The sequence below is a fragment of the Palaemon carinicauda genome, chromosome 20 (genome assembly GCF_036898095.1).
Source record: "Palaemon carinicauda isolate YSFRI2023 chromosome 20, ASM3689809v2, whole genome shotgun sequence".
Lineage (NCBI taxonomy): Eukaryota > Metazoa > Arthropoda > Malacostraca > Decapoda > Palaemonidae > Palaemon > Palaemon carinicauda.
In genome coordinates this window covers 64,154,576-64,173,260 of record NC_090744.1, presented here as the reverse complement: position 1 = coordinate 64,173,260, position 18,685 = coordinate 64,154,576, and the positions used below count along the sequence as shown (strand labels likewise).

The following is an 18,685-nucleotide window of genomic DNA, read 5'->3' as shown; positions in this document are numbered from 1 at the left end:
GGAGCTTGAAAATACCTTCCAACAACAGTGGGACAACATCGACGTTTACGCCTTTCCCCCGTTCTGTCTGATGAGGAGGGTGCCCAACAAGACCAGAACATCGGTCAATCTCTCGATGACCCTGATAGCTCCGCTATGGCATCACCCGGAATGGTTTCCAGACCTTCTGCAACTCCTGACGGAGGTCCCGAGAGAACTCCCTCCACGACGCGAGCTACTCAAACAACCACACGCCAACATCTTTCACAAAGCCGTAGCTTCGCTTCGGCTTCACGCCTGCAGACTATCCAGCATCTCCTCGCAGAGAGAGGATTTTCGCAACAAGTTGTGGAAAGGATGTCCGGACACCTGCGAAGGTCATCCGCAGGGGTCTACCAGGCAAAGTGGAGAGTTTTTTGTGGTTGGTGTCGTGGAAGGGGTATCTCTCCACTCAATGCCACTATTCCAGCTATAGCGGAGTTCTTCGTGTATTTGCGAGAAGAAGTGCGCCTTTCAGTCTCGGCAGTGAAAGGCTATCGCTCAGCCTTAAGTCTTGCCTTTAGGCTCAAAGGAGTGGACATTTCTTCTTCGCTGGAACTTTCTTTACTCATTCGAAGTTATGAACTTACCTGCCCTCAGTCGGAAGTGAGACCACCTCCATGGAACGTGGTTCGAGTTCTTAGGTTTCTGAAGAGACCTCCCTTTGAACCATTACGCCAGGCTTCAGGTCGCCACCTTACTTGGAAGACGGTGTTCCTACTTGCGTTGGCTTCGGCCAAACGAGTTGGGGAACAGCATGGTCTCTCGTATGACATCGTCCATTCAAGGGGATGGGGGGAGGTAACGTTCAGATTCGTCCCTGAGTTTGTAGCTAAGACTCCGAATCCAGGAGTGCCAGACCCTCCGTTTGACTCTTTCCGGATTTCGAGTCTTCGTTCTGTAACAGATGACCCAGACCATCTCCTACTGTGCCCAGTAAGGAGTCTGAGGCTCTATCTTAAGAGAACAGCTGCAATTCGTCCTCACGTGCAAGCATTGTTTGTAAGCACTGGGAGGACAAAGAGGAGGGTCACCAAGAATACCATCTCAGCTTGGATTCGTAGGGTAATCCATCATTCCCTGAATCCCGACCCTCCTCCATCACGTCGCCCTAGAGCACATGATGTCAGGGGCATAGCTACGTCCTTGGCCTTCATAAAGAACTACTCAGTGACGCAGGTTCTACAAGCAGGGGTGTGGAAGCGTCAGCCGACCTTCACAGCCCACTACCTGCAAGACGTGACCCACAGGAGGCTCGATATGTTCTCTATCGGCCCTGTGGTGGCTGCACAACAGCTGGTTTAAACCTCAGGCTCCTTAATGAACAAGTAGCTGAGGGTTGAGGGCATTGTTACCCAGTTTCAGTCTGCATGAGTGAAAAGGTACGTCTGTCCCTTATTCATTTCTTCATCCTCCCCTCTCTTGGGGAAAGCAGCATCCTGGGTTCCCTGCACAGCTGACCTCAAACCTTTGCAGGTAAACCATGTTCCCTTGTGTTCCTAGTATTAAGCTAATACTGTCACGTCCCCATACCCTGACAAGGTGGTATTGGGAGAGTCCTAGCCTTAAGTTCCATCTAAAGAACTTCAGGTCAACCTCCTAGGACGAGTCACACTTCATTCCTCCACTCACAGCTTATGTAGGCCGCATTCCTTGCAGAGCAAGGTGCTAGCGAGGCGCAGGGACTCCTTATCGTTGATTACCAACACACTCAGATACTGAGTCCCCGGGCAAAAAGCCAAAAGCCAGTAATGGCCTGGACTTGCCACCCTACCTAAGGGTTGAGTCACCCATATTAAATAGCGTGGTTTATTTCAGTTACGGAACAAATGACAAGTTCGTAGATAATTTGTATTTTTCCTAACCATACAAACCTTAGCTATTTAATCAAACTTGCCCGCCGGCCCTGTCCCCCGTGAAGTCCTACCTCTAAGCAAAGTGAAGCTCAGCACAGGTGTGTGTGAGGGAGGGGGGGGTAGTATACTAACCCCCCCCCCCCCGCTAACTAGCGGTGTGATAGTAAACCCTCGTTAAAATTCTAATGGCACGTCATTTCAGCTACGCCGAAAGTAATTACCCATATTAAATAGCTAAGGTTTGTATAGTTAGGAAAAATACAAATTATCTACGAATTTGTCATGTTTCTTTAAATTTGTATGACTTAGAATTTTAAGTGTGATTCTCAACAGCAAATTTACTTTTGAGAAACACATTAGGTCTGTATCTTCTTCAATTGCACAAAAAATTGGCTTATTGAGAAAGTCTTTTAAGATTTTCGGTGATCGATCTATTCTGAAAAAGTGTTTTAATTCTTCCTTTCTACCTTGTTTTGAGTATTGTTCTCCTGTCTGGTGTTCAGCTGCTGATTCTCACCTTAATTTGTTGGACAGAAACTTACAGTCTATTAAATTTCTTATTCCTCATCTAGATATCAATCTTTGGCACCGTCGTTCAATTAGTTCATTATGCATGTTGCATAAGGTTTTTCATAACTCTGACCATCCTTTACATTCAGATCTCCATGGACAATTCTATCCTGTTCGTAATACTAGGCAGGCAGTTAATTCTAATAGCCAGGCCTTCTCCATCATGACGCTCAATACTACATAGTATTCTAGAAGTTTTATTCCAACTGTGACCAAGTTGTGGAATGATCTTCCTAATCGGGTAGTTTAATCAGTAGAACTCCTAAAGTTCAAATTTGGAGCAAAAGTTTTTATTTTGACCAGGCTGACAAAAGTCTCTTTATAGTTTATATATGATATATCTGTTTTTGACGTTAATAGTTTATATAGGACATATCTGTTTTGACGTAACTGTTTTAGAATGATTTATTGTTAACTTGTTCTCATCATTTATTTATTTCCTAATTTACTGGGGTTGTAGCTTGGCTAGTATTAATAATAATAATAATAATTAACCAATCGACGCATCGATTAATGAGCTTGAGTCTTAAGCAACCCGTAGGTTATAAAAGCAAGGTTATAACCTCAATAGAAAAAACGCGGGAGGGATAACTAGCCTATAGAGTTACCAACCATCTATTCAATCCACACCCTCAAAGAGAAATGAACAAATTGGTAGAAAACCAATAACCATATGTAGTGGTTATTCAAAGCAGGACCCTAGAACCCTTTCGTAGAAGGAGTTCCCAGGTCCAACCTACATAAAGAAACCTCAAACGTTAAAGTAGTAAGGCTTTTATGTTAATCTGTAGTAGAATTCACCTACAGTAAGTAGAGAACTCATATTAGTTATGTAAGACGGTCTCAGATGAAAAAGGGCAGAAAGGCCTGTTCCCTAAAGGTACCGGCATTAGCATTGCCGCCAACATCTTATGTGCCCAAAGGCACTAGCACCAGTATCCGCACCCATACACTAGTACTAACCCCGCCGCCAGTAATGACAATGCCGTCAGTGGCAATACTGCCCAAGGGCAGCGGAGATAACAGTCAAGGATTTCCGCAGAAAACACCTTGCCAAAAATTAGGCAGTATTGCCAGTGGCAGCACAGCCATAAGCAGCGACATAATGCCAGAACGAATACTATAAAACGGATTTTGACGTAGGAAAAATCTATATTTGGGTGTCGAAAGGTGGCGACATAACCGTTATTCAGGTGTCGCCATAGGCATGTACGCCAGATATACCAGCGTTACCGGAAGCACTGGCATTGCTAGGGGGTAAAATAATCGCCGCCATCCTCTTATATGTCGTAAGGTGCTGGTACAGTCGACCCCACCTACAGACTAGTACTAGCCCCGCCGCTAGTAACGGCAACACCGTTAGGGGCAAAGGTTTCTAGATCGGCAGAGACAAACGGCAATGATTCCTGCAGAAAAAACCATGCTGTAGCTGAAGGCAGCGCCGCCAGTGGAGGCACTGCCGCAAGCAGCTACGCATCGCCAGTACAGGTACAATAGGATAGTGTGCCAAAAGGTGGCGACAAAGCCGCAGACACCACCACTGTCGTCAGTCTGATAGCTCACCCCTCAGGGAGAAGCATACCGACGTCCATGGAAGGTCACATAATAAATTCCATGCAATGTCCATCCTGGAAAGACTAGGATAAAAAGAGAGGTGACGACATGGAGGAACTACAGGCGCTCCCCTACTTACGAACATTCGAGTTACGAACAACGGTACATACGAACATGTCTGCGCGCGTGTCGAAAAATGTTCGGAAAGAGATGCTGTAAGTTAGATTTTGTACTGCGCGCCTTTTTCCGAGTAGTGCTTCTTTCCGCCGCTAATACCGACGCTTGGCGCTGTGAGAGCTCACCCAGCATCCACCTTCCTCTGCCCAGTTCGTTGCAGTGCGTAAGTGCGTGAACGTATCTCCAGTGCGCAAAGAACTTTTTTCATTTTTATCATTAAATATCTCGTGCATCCATTATTCATTATGGTTGGTGAAAAGCGAAAGGCTTCTAGTGAGAGTGGTAGTGCTAAGAAGAGGCAAGCCATTTCATTTGAAACGAAAGTGGCAATAATAAAGAAGCTTGATTCGGGTGAGAAAATGGTGAACGTTGCGCGGGCATACAACTTGAATCGTTCGACCGTCGGTACCATTTATAAACAGAAAGATCGTATAATGGAACATGTGAAAGGTGCAGTGCCGATGCAATCGACGATCATTAGTAAAAGAAGAGGGAAAATCATAGAAGAGATGGAGAAACTTCTCACCATTTGGCTCGAGGATCAGCAGCAGCGGCGTATTCCTCTGAGCCTTATGCTCATTCAGGAGAAGGCCAAATCTATCTTTGCGGATGTCAAGGCTAAGGCTGGGGAAAGCGCTGCCGAAGAAACGTTTTCTGCCAGCCACGGGTGGTTTTCCCGTTTCAAGAAGAGGGCTAATCTCCACCATGTGACCGTGTCCGGAGAGGCAGCATCTGCGGACAAAGAGGCTGCCGAGCGATTCCCCCAAGTGTTGAAGGAGATCATTGAGGAGGGTGGCTATTCGGCTAAGCAGGTCTTCAATGTCGACGAAACGGGTCTTTTTTGGAAGAAAATGCCAGAGAAGACCTACATTAGCCGTGAGGAGAAGACGATGCCCGGATTTAAAGCGGCTAAAGACCGCCTAACCTTAATGCTTGGGGCGAATGCTGAAGGGAGCTACAAGCTGAAGCCGCTGCTAGTTTACCGGGCAGCTAACCCTCGAGCCCTGAAGAACGTGACGAAAAGCTCTCTCCCCGTTATATGGATGTCAAACATGAAGGCATGGGTGACACTCGCTGTATTTGAGGACTGGTTCTTCCACCATTTCATCCCAGAAGTGAAGTTGTATTGCCGGGAAAATGGAATTCCATTCAAGATCCTGCTGGTGCTGGACAATGCCCCTGGCCACCCCTCGCACTTGGATGATTTTCATCCTGATGTCAAAGTTGTGTACCTGCCGCCAAATACAACTTCACTTCTGCAGCCGATGGACCAGGGCGTTATCGCCAATTTCAAGAAATATTACACCCGACGGACGTACAGGATGGCCTTGAAAGCAGTGGATTCTGACCCCGAGATGACCTTACGGAGCTACTGGAAGTCGTATAACATCTTTAACTGCGTAAAAAACATTGATGCATCATGGCGTGAGGTTACCGAGGTCAACCTCAACGCCGTGTGGAGGCCTCTATGCCCTCAGTTCGTCAACGACTTCCGTGGCTTTGATCAGGAGAGCATCAATAAAGAAATTCTCAGCACTCTTGTCGGCCTAAGTGACAAACTCGAGCTTGACCTGCAGGAGGAGGACTTCGAGGAATTGCTTGAGTCGCATGGGGAGGAAATGAGTAACCAAGACCTCATGGAGTTGGAGGCTCAGCAACGTGTCGAGGAGGAGGAGGAGGAAGAAACGCCTGTCCCCATGAAGAAATTCGAGACGAAACTCTTGGCCGAGGGGTTTTCGCTCATAGATAAAGCCATCGCACTCTTCGAGCAGCAAGACCCAAATATTGAACGTTGCACAAAGGTTGCAAATCAATTGAATGATGCCATACAGTGCTACCGCATCATTTATGATGAAAAAAAGAAGAAAACTGTGCAGTCGTCGTTAGATCGCTTCTTTCGGCCAGTTTCTAGTAAATCCTCCAAGGAAGATACTCATCAACCCTCATCTTCTTCTCCTCGACCCTCAACTTCTTCCTACATTGAAGTTACGGAGGAGGAAGTAACTTTTGAAGCCCATTCCAGCGATGACGATGACCCTCTCATGATATAAAATCCTCCTCTGCCGCCTCCTCCTCCTCCATCATCTCCTTAAGCATCGAGTACATCTTCCAAAAGTAAGTTAAACTTCATTTTATTTATCTTATTACGTACATGTACATACTGTGTGTGTGTCTCTCTCTCTCTCTCTCTCTCTCTCTCTCTCTCTCTCTCTCTCTCTCTCTCTCTCTCTCTCTCTCTCTCTCTCTCTCTCTCTCTAACATACGTAGTACAGTACTGTACGTATTCTCTCCATTTTATTAAATGTTTTTTTCAGTACAAACCAATACAGGTTACTTATACAAGCCTTAAACATACTTAAACATACTTATATAAACCTTCAATATACTTATACAGTACTGTATATGCCTTAAACATAAATTATAATACAAAATATAGCACTGAAGCAACTTACGAACAGTTTGAACTTACGAACGATCGTTCGGAACGTAACTCGTTTGTAAGTTGGGGAGCGTCTGTATACCCATGCATCAAAATAAACGCTACGCCAGAAGAGACAGCGGCCGCCGTCCGATCGAGAAATCTCAGAGGGTAAGAAATAACGACAGTTCATGCAAGTCGGCACACCGACATGATGACATCACCCTTCGCAAAGGGGAGTTCCAGAAGACTGCGCAGTCCTAGCACGAGAGATCACGAGCGAATGCAGAATGGCTAAGCATAATAGGTCGATGCCACAGGTAAATCAAGAAATCCCAGAGGCTATGAAGGAACAGCAGAACTGGTAAGTCGGAACACCGACAAGGAGAGATCACCCTTCGCAAAGGGGAACTCCAAAAAACTGCACAGTCAAACCATGGGATATCAAGAATGTATGTAGCACGGTGGCCCAACGACTTCGCCGACGAGGGCTAATCCAATCACCACCAAGGTCTAGGCTAAGCCCAAAAGGTCAATGCCGCAGGTCGATCAAGAAATCTTAGAGGCTATGATAGAACGGCAGTACAGTGAACCCTCGCTACTTCGCGGTTCGACAATCGCGGATTCACCACTTCGCGGGGTTTTCCCATAACCCATATATATATACATATCGCGGATTTTCCGGAAAATTCGAAAATACCGCGAAATCTGAAGATAACCAAATACGATATTTTGTTACCTGTAATTCCATTAATACTGTAATTAGTAATATCTGCTCTTACTGATTGTTCATTGCATTACATATGATATATAATTCAGCACAGAAAGAAATAAAACACGAAAAGAGAATGTGATCATACGATAATTCAGTACGTAGTAAAATTAAATCGAACATGAAACGCAAATCAGATGCAGTCATACCATATTAGAATGGTGTGTACTGTAATGGATGTGCTTCTTTTCCATGAATCTTTTGTATGTATACGTACGTAGTACAGTACTGCATCCAATAATATTCTTTGTTGCAAAAATCACATTTCGAATACTGTAAGCGTACGAGAGAGAGAGAGAGAGAGAGAGAGAGAGGCGTAAAATAGCGTACGTAAATTTTTATTATTACTGTATTGTTATTATTATTATTATTGTTGTTGTTGTTAATAAAATTATTATTGTTATTATTATTAATCATTATTATTATTATTATTACTGTACAGTATTATTATCATTATTTATTATTATTACGGTATTGTACTTAATCTACGTACGTTCAGTATGCGCGGGGGCATCTTCTATGAGTAACCAACGCGCCATAGTACTAAGACGGGTTGTGATTGGTTCAAGCGCTGATAGATGACGAATCAAAACTCAAGTTTTGTTATCTAGCCTGTGATTGGTGTTTTGCCCGCATCTTCTACCCGCAGCATCAAAGTTCTCGCGGGGCTGCATCGTTCACTTTCTCTTTCCGCGTATTGCTGAGTAGACGTTCTTAACTTTGTGAAGTTTAATCTGTGCTGTGTGCGACTGTTTTAAGTTGAACTTTTTGTTGAACTTTCTGTTACAATGCCTCCCAAGCGTTCTGCTTCTAGTAAGGCTGGTAGTGAGCCTAAACGCCACCGAAGGATGATGACGATAGCTGAGAAGGTTACGCTTCTCGACATGTTAAAAGATGGTAGAAGTTACGCGGCCGCCGGCCGCCATTTTGGCATCAACGAATCCACCGTTCGCTACATCAAGAAGGACGAGGCGAACATTAGAAAGACTGCTGCAATCACCTTTAGCAGATCAGCGAAGCGAGTCGTTACAACGCGTAATAAAACGATCGTACGCATGGAAGGTGCTTTAGCTGTGTGGATTGCCGACTGCCGGAAGAATATAGCGTTGGATACGAACACCATCCAAACAAAGGCTTTGAGCTTATATGAGAATTTTGCTGCAAAGGAACCTAAAGAGGACGACGGCAACCATGCTGAAGATGATGATGATGCAGATGATCCTCAACCAGGGACATCCACTGATTCCCAGCCTCAGAAACGTTTTTCCGCAAGCAAAGGATGGTTCGCGAAGTTTCAGAAACGCTTCGCCCTGAAAAGCGTTTCCCTGCATGGGGAGTCTGCTTCCGCTGACACTGCCGCTGCTGAAACTTACGTGAACCAGACTTTCAAGAACATTATCGCTGAAGGTGGATACAAGCCGGAACAAGTCTTTAATATGGATGAAACCGGCTTGTTTTGGAAGAGAATGCCGTCGCGAACTTTCCTGTTCAAAGAGGAAGCCAAAGCCTCTGGCTTTAAGGCATTCAAGGATCGCGTTACCCTCGTGATGTGTGGCAATGCTGCTGGATTTTTGTTAAAGCCGGGGCTTATTTATAAGTCGAAAAATCCTCGCGCTTTGAAAAATAAAAATAAGAATCTCCTTCCCGTGTACTGGATGCATAATCAAAAAGCATGGATTACGAAGATGCTGACCTCCAACTGGTTCCACCAGTGTTTCATCCCGCAAGTCCATGAATATCTCTTAGAGAAGGGCTTGCCATTCAAGATCCTTCTCCTTATGGATAACGCTGGTGGACACGCAACTGACCTGTCGCGTGAGGGCGTTCAGGTTGAGTTCCTGCCACCCAACACCACGTCATTAATTCAACCAATGGACCAGGGGGTTATCAGGGCGTTCAAGGCCCTCTACACGAAGAATACCTTGGCGGACCTCGTTGCGTGTGTGGATGCTGCCCAAGATGACGAGGATGAAGACTTCAACTTGAAGGCGTACTGGCGGCAGTACACCATAGCCACGTGCCTGCAGAATATTCAAAAGGCACTTCAAGAGATGAAACCTGCAACCGTAAATGCGAGCTGGAAGAAGCTGTGGCCCGATATTGTTTACGACGACAAGGGATTTACTCCGTCGGAAATCCAACACTCTGCAATACGGAAATCTGTGCAGTTGGCTGCCATAATTGGGGGTGACGGGTTTGGCGACATGACGACTGAAGACGTCGACGAGTTGTTGGACTGCCATTCCCAGCCCCTAACTGACGCAGACCTCGAAGACCTGACGAAATCGGCAAGTGAGGAAGAGAGTGAGGGTACCCAGGAAGAGACCCAAGAAAATGTCGAAGAAACGGGCTTAACATTAGAACGGCTTGCCAAGTTCTGCAACCATATGAAGGAAGCGAAAGAAATGTTACAAGAGTGGGACGAGAATATGGTTCGCTCGATGCAATTCTGCAACAAGGTTGATGACATCACGACTCCCTACAGGATGCTCTTGGATCGAAAAAAGAAGCAGCGGCAACAACTTCCGATCACAATGTTTTTTCAGCCTCGCAAAAAAGAGCCAGTTCCTCCTGCTAGTACGCCTTCGGAAGAAATTGAAGAAGTTGAAGAGGTGTCCCAGGAAAAGACACCTCCGTCTGAAGAGACGTAAAATACTATCATTGACTGCACAGTAGAACACATCATCACCTTCATCATCATCATTTCTACTGTGCAGCAAATTCATCGCCATCGTCATTCAAGTTTTTCTTGAACTTCTTTCGTGGTGAGTACAGTAACAATCTTTATTTTTTACTTTAACCTGTTTTATAGTTTAGTAATGTACGTACTGTATGCATTAAGTTAAAGGGAAGGTTTTAAAAGTCTACATGTTGTAACCTATCATATTTTTTTTTGTTTAAAATTTACATTTACGTACGTAAAACAATCTCTCTCTCTCTCTCTCTCTCTCTCTCTCTCTCTCTCTCTCTCTCTCTCTCTCTCTCTCTCTCAAATTGTTTTCCTGCTTTGCTACGTACAAGTACTGTATAATTTATATTTGTAAGGTAACATATTTTGTAAATGCTTTTACTGTAAATACTGTATGTACTGTATCATTATTTATCACTATCATCATGCGCGTTAAATGCCTTGTTTGTTCTGAGCGTGGTTGTTTACTGAGCGTACACGCCGTCGTTTCAGGCGGCGTCATAAAGAAAAAGATTTCATTTGGAAGTCCTAAGAAAAATACGTAAACTAAAACATTGGTAATAAAAAAATCAACATGCAGTACTGTATAATCAATATAATCGATGCAAAAACTAACCTATACGTACATATATGTGTACACTAAATGAGTTTGTTTCTTCATTATGATCAGAGATGAACGTAAACAAAACATTGGTTGCCATTTTTTATCGTGCTTTTTAGGTGTTTAGGAAACACATGATATAAAATCGCCTTTAATATTTGTGCCTGTTTTAGTTTAGGGTGCTGTAGTACATGCATTAAGTGTTCTGTACATTAAAGGGTGGTTTGTTAACAGTACTACGTACAAGGGAAGGTTTTAAAAGTCCGAATATACATGTTAAATAAATAGGTAAATATGCTGTCACTACTTCGCGGATTTTCACCTATCGCGCCCGCGTCTGGAACCTATCTACCGCGATAAACGAGGGTTCACTGTAAAGGAAAGTCTGCGCACAGACAAGAGGAGCCCATCCTTCGTAAAGGGGAACTCTAAAAGACTGCACAGTCCTAGCGTGGGAGATCGTGAACGAATGCGGCATGCTGGACCAACGGATTCGCCAACGAGGGCTAGGCTAATAGGCCGAAAAAAACAGAGAATTAAAGGCAGCAGACATAATAGGCTCGTTAAACGAGTATAACCGAGGAAAAAACCCTTTAAGGGTAAAAAGATCGCTGCTAACGAGACCAGTAAGAATGGCATTACAAAATCCTCATGGATTTTGTAATGCGTAGAACAGTCGGAGAGGGTGGAGAAGGATTAGACTGGATTAGTGATAGGAATTTAGCAGACCTAGAGTATGCTGATGATGCGGTCCTTGTTAGCAGAGCACCACGGGATTTGCAATGCTTGCTTACCACAATGCATGAAATATCACACTAGGTTGGGCTGAAGATAAATAAAGAAAGACATAGGATGAAAATGTACTATGCAATGGAAGAAGAAACATCATTGGAAGGAGAAAGGATTAATGTGGTAGAATCATTAAAATATTTAGGAACTATGATCTCCACTACAGGGTCTTTAGAATTAGAGTTTAGTGAAAGATTGAAAAAAAGCAAATCAGACAATGGCTAGGTTAAGTAAAATTTGGAAATCAAATTGCCTAAAATTACATATGAAAATCTGACTACATATCAGTTTACTGAGATCTGTGTTACTCTATGGACATAAGTCATGGTATGACAATGAAACAATCGCCAATAGATTTAGTGGATTTGATAAAGCCCTGAGTAGGATAATGAGAGTTGAATGGCAGGACAGGATTAGAAATGGAACTATAAGAGATAATACTCGATTGCCATATTGGATGAGATCATTATGAGGGGTAGATGGGCTCCACAAGGCACTAGAATAGTTAGAAGATGCAGACCTACATGGCTGAGGACTATGAACCTCGAAGTAGATGATGATAAGTGGAGAAGTATTGAATTAAAAGCCCAAGATAGAGATGACTAGCGAAATCTAACCAAGGCCCTTTGCATCAATAGGCGTAGGAGATGATATATATATATATATATATATATATATATATATATATATATATGTATATATATATATGTATATATATATCTATATATATATATATATATATATATATATATATATATATATATATATATATATATATATATATATATATATATATATATATAATGTATTTTTTTGGGCTCAAGCCATGACGTCCTGATGGAAGGTTCCTTCAGTAGCTTCCTTGGGCATAATTAACTACAGTGGATATTCCCAGAGAATTAAACTAAAGGTTATCACAGAATTCTAACTTTTGGTGCGAGTACCCTAAAGGTTTCCCTCTAGGATATCGTATATCAACAGGGACGCATGTATTAACATGCCACATAGCTATCTGCACCCCATATAGAGTTAACACTTCGATATGGAAAGGTGGTTGAGTAACTGAGGAGCCATTCCACAGTTACACTCATCCGTGGCTGCTTTTGGAACTCGAGACGTAAACAAACGGGCGCCATTGTTAAATGACGTCACGGCCGTCCTCATCCTGAGCCCAGCTTCTGCTTATCTCCATGATACAGCAGGTCAGGGCGGGGCCGGAAAGGCAGAACTAGAATAGATGGGAGGGTCCATCAGGACGTCATGGCTATCTCACCCAAAAATATATTTTTCGCTTCGCTCAAAATCCGTTTTTTGGGCTCAAGCCATGACGTCCTGATGGAAGTGCACCAGAGAATTAATGTATCGTGGAATTTTTCCCCTTTTTTTTTTGTAAGTGCCAAGGTCTTCGAACAGAGGTATAGAACATGTCCTTACCAGAGATTCTATGTTGAACTAGCTTCCTGCCCCCCTGGCAGGGAAGTCCTGGTGGACAATAGGATCATCTCGAAGCGATCATTGAAGAGCTACTCACCCTACGGAGAGTTCGTGCCGGACTCGTAGACAAGACTAAGGTTAATATTCCGGTAGGAATATTATCAAGCATAGGTAAGTAAATAACATTTACTACTCTCCCTGGAGGAGAGATCAATCTAGTCTCGGAGGCAGGACAAAGGTTAATATTCGAATAGGAATATTATCAAGGCATGAGTGAGCATATAACATAATTACATGTATTATTCTTCTCATTATCTATAGAAAAAAGGGGTAAATGAAACTATAACAATCGTATATTTCTTGATAAAGAGTAGGAGCGGAGAGAGACGCACATGGAATAAAATAGACATTTTATTTCAAAGATTGCAGATCATTATGGTAGTAATTGCAATAATAAATATAGAGTTTATTTACAATAATAAAAGAATAATGTACATAGAAAATAAAGACTTCAATCTTGAATCTGAAAAGAAATTTTACTTTTTAGAAACAAGTTCCGGAGGAACGTCAGTCTTTTTCAAAGGAAACACATCATGCCCTAGGGCATGTGGCACTCATGTAAAGTCTATGACATTTCACCTTGGTAAGAACAGTCTATTAGAAACACTTAAGTGTCCATGAAATCACTATGTATCACAAAAGGGTCAACACAGGCACCCGTAGAGTTAAAGTCCTAAGTAACTCGCTGTTCTATGCAGAGTTAAACAGCAGGTTTCATAACACTACCTGCGGCTACCACGAAATGCTTAACTTCGTGCACTTGTTTTGCGTAGTGCTTGAAGAAAACGCGCGATGATTTCCAGCCTGTGAAGGTCTTGAGGCTTTCGAAATCATTACTCTGGAAGAAGTTCAGAGGAGACGCGACTTTTCTAGGATCATGACCTGCGGGTGTACTGTCAGGATCCGCTCTGTGAATGAAGTAGGTGATTTTCGCTCTTAGTTGTTTCAGTGACAGGTCGCTACCCGATGTTTCTCCTTTGAAGAGTTGTCCTCCACCGAAGTCTGAAGTTCTTCGAAGATAGACCATAAGACACTCCACTGGGCATAGAGAGACATCTTCCTTCAGGGGGCAGATTCTCCAAGGGCCCCATCTCTTGGTGGGTAGTTCATTCTTAGCGAGAAACGTCGGATCAGGGAAGAGGGTAAACTCTCCTGTATCTGCGAACAGGATATGACCCTCTTCTCTTGATAATGCCACTATTTCACTGACTCGGGCTCCCGAGGCGAGAGCAAAAATGAAGATAACTTTTTGAGTCAAATCTTTCAGAGGGCACGAATCGTTGTCCAGGTTAGAGGCAAAATGGAGCACCTTGTCCAGGGACCAGGAGATAGGTTTTGGTGGAGGTGCTGGGCGTAGTCTAGCGCATGCCTTTAGCAGTTTATTGAAGATATCACTGGACAAATCAATCTGGAAGGCGTACAGGAGTGGTCTAGTCAAAGCCGATTTGCAGGTGGAAATCGTGTTGGCCGCTAAGCCTTGTCCATGAAGGTGAATGAAGAAGGACATACAAAAATCAATGGTGATTTCCGCAGGATTTTTTGCCTTGACGAAAGAGACCCACTTTCTCCAGGAAGATTCGTATTGCCGTCTTTTAGATTCAGTCTTGTATTCCTCGAGGAAGTCTAAGCTTTTCTTCAAGATTCCAAACCTTTTCTTTGCGGCTAAGGAGAGAAAATCATGAGATGAAGGTCCCTGACTTTCAGTGATGAAGTGAAGACAGTCGACTTCTGTACTTGTTGAGAGAAAACGGGGCCCGGTAGGGGGATCAGCGTGGGCTGCAGCTCCAGGACCAGAGGGTACCAATTGCTCCGGGGCCACTTGGGAGCCACTAGGGCTGCTGTCCCTTTGAAGGTTCTCAGTTTGGAGAGGACTTTCAGCAGAAGGTTGCAAGGAGGGAACAGGTATATCCTGGACCATCTGTTCCAATCCAGTGACATAGTATCCACTGCTTTTGCCTTGGGGTCCTCGTACGGGGCCACATATCGAGGAAGTTGATTGTTGTCGCTCGTCGCGAAGAGATCGATCTGAAGTTCCGGGACTTGGTAAGAGATGAAGGAGAAAGACCTTGCGTCTAGAGACCATTCTGACTATTGGACTTGTCCTTGATAGAGCGTCCGCCGTCACGTTGCGGAATCCTTGTAGGTGAACTGCAGACAGGTGCCATTTCTTCTTCTCTGCCAAACGAAAGATCAGAAGAAGTACCTGATTTATCTGGAGCGATCTCGAGCCCTGACGATTGAGACATCTGACTACCACCGAATTGTCCAGAGTCAGACGAATGTGGATCGAGGGAGGCGGGGAGAGTTTCTTCAGGGTGAGAAGAACCGCCATGGCCTCCAAGATGTTGATGTGAAACGTCTTGAATAGGGGAGACCATGTTCCTTGAACTTGTCGTTGGTGGGAGTGACCTCCCCAACCCTCCAGTGAAGCGTCCGTGTAGATGTTGATCGATGGAGGCGGGGTGTTGAAGAGGAATGGACCTTTTCAGGGCCTTTGCTTCTGACCACGGCTTTAAGAGTAAGCGAAGTTTGTTTGGAAGCCGTCTCTTGAGGTCTCTTCGAGCGATGGATGCGAAACTTCTCCAGACTCCCGCGGCATCCTTTAGCTGTGCGCGAAGCACTGGGTTTGTCACAGAGGCAAACTGTAGAGAGCCGAGAACTTGTTCCTGCTGTCATCTTGAGATCCGTTTGGATTTTAAAAGCCTTCTGACAGACCCTGCTATTTCCTTCCTTTTCTTCTGTGGGATGGAAAGGCGGTGTGACTGAAGATCCCAATGGATTCCCAACCATTGGAACTTCTGAGCTGGAGAGAGGCGAGATTTCTCGGTGTTTATCTTGAAGCCCAGATGCTCTAGGAACTAGGTGACTTTGTTGCAGGCTCTTACACAATCTTCGGGCGATGTCGCCCAGACTAACCAGTCGTCTAGGTAGGCCATCACTTGGACGCCCTGAAGACGGAGCTGTTGGACGATGGCGTCTGCCAGCTTGGTGAAGATCCGTGGAGCCACGTTGAGCCCGAAGGGCATGGCCCTGGAGGCGTAACTTTTCCTTTGGAGTCGAAATCCTAGGTAGGAGGAAACGTAGTGATTCATTGGAATGTGCCAGTAGGCATCCGCCAGGTGTATGGAGACCGTGTAGGCCCTTTGAGGCAGAAGGGTCCTTATTTGTTGCAGAGTCAGCATCTTGAATTTGTTGTTCGCAATGAACTTGTTGAGAGGGGATAAGTCTAGAATGACTGAGTTTGTCGGAGTCTTTCTTGGGAACGCAAAATAGTCTCCCTTGGAACCTGGTTGACTTTACCCTCCTGATCACCTTCTTGTTCAAGAGTTCCAGGACATATTCTTCCAGGAGGGGGGGTTGACTGTTGGAAGAATTGCTGGAAGGCTGGGGGTAGTTGAGTCCAGCTCCAGCCCAGTCCCTTCTTGACGATGCTGTGTGGCCAGGGATCGAAGGTCCAACGATCCTGGAATTGGCGGAGTCTTCCTCCCACCGTAAGCACATTATTGCTTCTGGTGTCCCGAGGGTTTGCCACCTTGGCCGCTAGCTCCCCTTCCTCCTCTGCCTCTGGAGGGACGGCGAGAAGAATCTCTGCCGGAGCCTCTGCCTGAGCCCCTACCTCTGGGACGAAAGGTAGTTGAGTGTTGCTCATATGCAGGGGTGAAGACCGGCGACTGCGACACCACCGGTTGGGGGACCAACTGAAAGGTCTGTTGCAGCTGCGTAGCCACTTGGGTAGTAGCGGGACCCGGAAACTGTCGTCTCTGTTGACGTTGCTGGGGTTTTGGCTTTGAAGTCTTCCTCTTAGGCTGAGGGCCATCATCCTGAGAGGACTTCTTCTTGCGGGACATGCCCCACTTATGGAGAAGGTTCCTATTCTCCGTGGCAGCTTTGTCTACAATCTCTTTCACCAAGGTAGATGGGAAGAGATACTTGCCCCAGATATTGGAGGAAATCAGCCTCCGGGGTTCGTGTTTCACTGTCGCGTTAGCAATCACGAATTCACGACAGGCTCTGCGAGCCCTAGTGAAGCTATACAGTGAACCCTCGCTACTTCGCGGTTCAACCATCGCGGATTCACCACTTCGCAGATTTTTTTCATAACCATGTATATACATATATCGCGGATTTTCCGGAAATATCAAAAATACCGCGATGTGACCGATGGTGCGAGATTGGAGAAAGTAAGGAAAATTGAATCATGATTGATTTTCAATATAAATGAAACTTTGAGGAGCAACAAAGATATCATTTGTTAGAGAGATAGAGAGAGGTAAGGAATGGGAGGTAGTGAAAAGTAGCCCACAGAGGTAGAGAGAGAGAGGTAGAGGTAGAGAGGTAGAGAGAGAGATATAGGTAGAGAGAGAGATATAGGTAGAGAGAGAGAGAGAGAGAGAGAGAGAGAGAGAGAGAGAGAGAGAGAGAGAGAGAGAGAGAGAGAGAGAGAGAGAGAGAGAGAGAGAGAGAGAGGGGGTTTTAAATGTAAACAAAAAAATTTTATAGGTTATAACACATTGGTGCTTATGTAATATCAACTGTATACTGTAGACGGTTTGAATAAGTTAAGAAATGGTATAAACGATACTTTGTTAGTGTATTCGTACACACTTAAGAGCGGCAGCTAGATGACAGCTGATCTAATCACATCCAAAAGTAAAACAAAAAGAAGTCAACAATACTCAATTTTTAAAACACACCCGAAATTTAAAAACAAAAGAACACGCTTTCTTAATGTGCAATTAACTATTTAAAGAGTGGCAATTTTCTAGAATAAAATGATATTTCCCAAAAAATAGTGGTTTGCTGATGAAATCGGATGCCGTATTTTTAGCTATGATTGAAATGGATGTAGACTCGGCCTAATTTTTTCGTTTCGTATTTAATTGACACTTAGAAAACTAATTTTAGTTTCTTCATCTAAATGTAAGTATTGTATAACACGAAGAGAGAGAGAGAGAGAGAGGAGAGAGAGAGAGAGAGAGAGAGAGAGAGAGAGAGAGAGAGAGAGAGAGAGAGAATCAGCTGTTGTAATCAAATGGCGTGTTTTTGTTTCGTGAGAATTTCATCGCCACGACTATAACAACAACATACTGTACTGAACTTTACAGTATTTTACAGACTACTGTAATATGATAAAGTAAAATATTTGTAATCTATTTTATATGAAAAGGGGCTATTTTTTTTTTTTAAATTTACATTTACGTATGTAAAACAACTCTCTCTCTCTCTCTTTCTCTCTCTCTCTCTCTCTCTCTCTCTCTCTCTCTCTCTCTCTCTCTCTCTCTCTCTCTCTCGTAGATTGTTTTCCTGTTTTGCTACGTATGTATGATTTTATATAGATACGGTAAATAATATTTGTAATAACATATTTTATAAAAGCTTTTACTGTAATATCATTATTTATCACTTTCATCATGTGCGTTAAATTCCTTAGTTTGTTTACTGAGCGTACTTTATGACGCCGTCGTTTCAGGCGGCGTCATAAAGAAAAACATTTCATTTGGAAGTCCTAAGAAAAATTAAGTAAAACATTAGTAATAACCAAATCAACATACTGTACTGAATAATCAATATAATAGATGCAAAAACTAACCGATACACAAATGTGTAAATGCGTTTGTTTCTTCATAATAATCAGCGATAAACGTAAACAAAACATTTGTTGCCATTTTTTTATCGTGCTTTTTGGCGTGTTTAGGAAACGCATGATATAAAGTCGCCTTTAATATTTGTGCCTGTTTTAGTTTAG

At 43.8% G+C, this 18,685-nt stretch overlaps 1 protein-coding gene across 1 annotated transcript; it reads left to right on the top strand.

The window, feature by feature from the left end:
• Positions 1–4,420: 4,420 nt before the first annotated feature.
• On the top strand, positions 4,421–6,226 carry LOC137659847 (tigger transposable element-derived protein 1-like). Its single transcript, XM_068394631.1, has one exon. It carries the CDS (start codon positions 4,421–4,423, stop codon positions 6,224–6,226), a length of 1,806 nt encoding a protein of 601 aa, XP_068250732.1.
• The last annotated feature ends 12,459 nt before the right edge of the window (positions 6,227–18,685 follow it).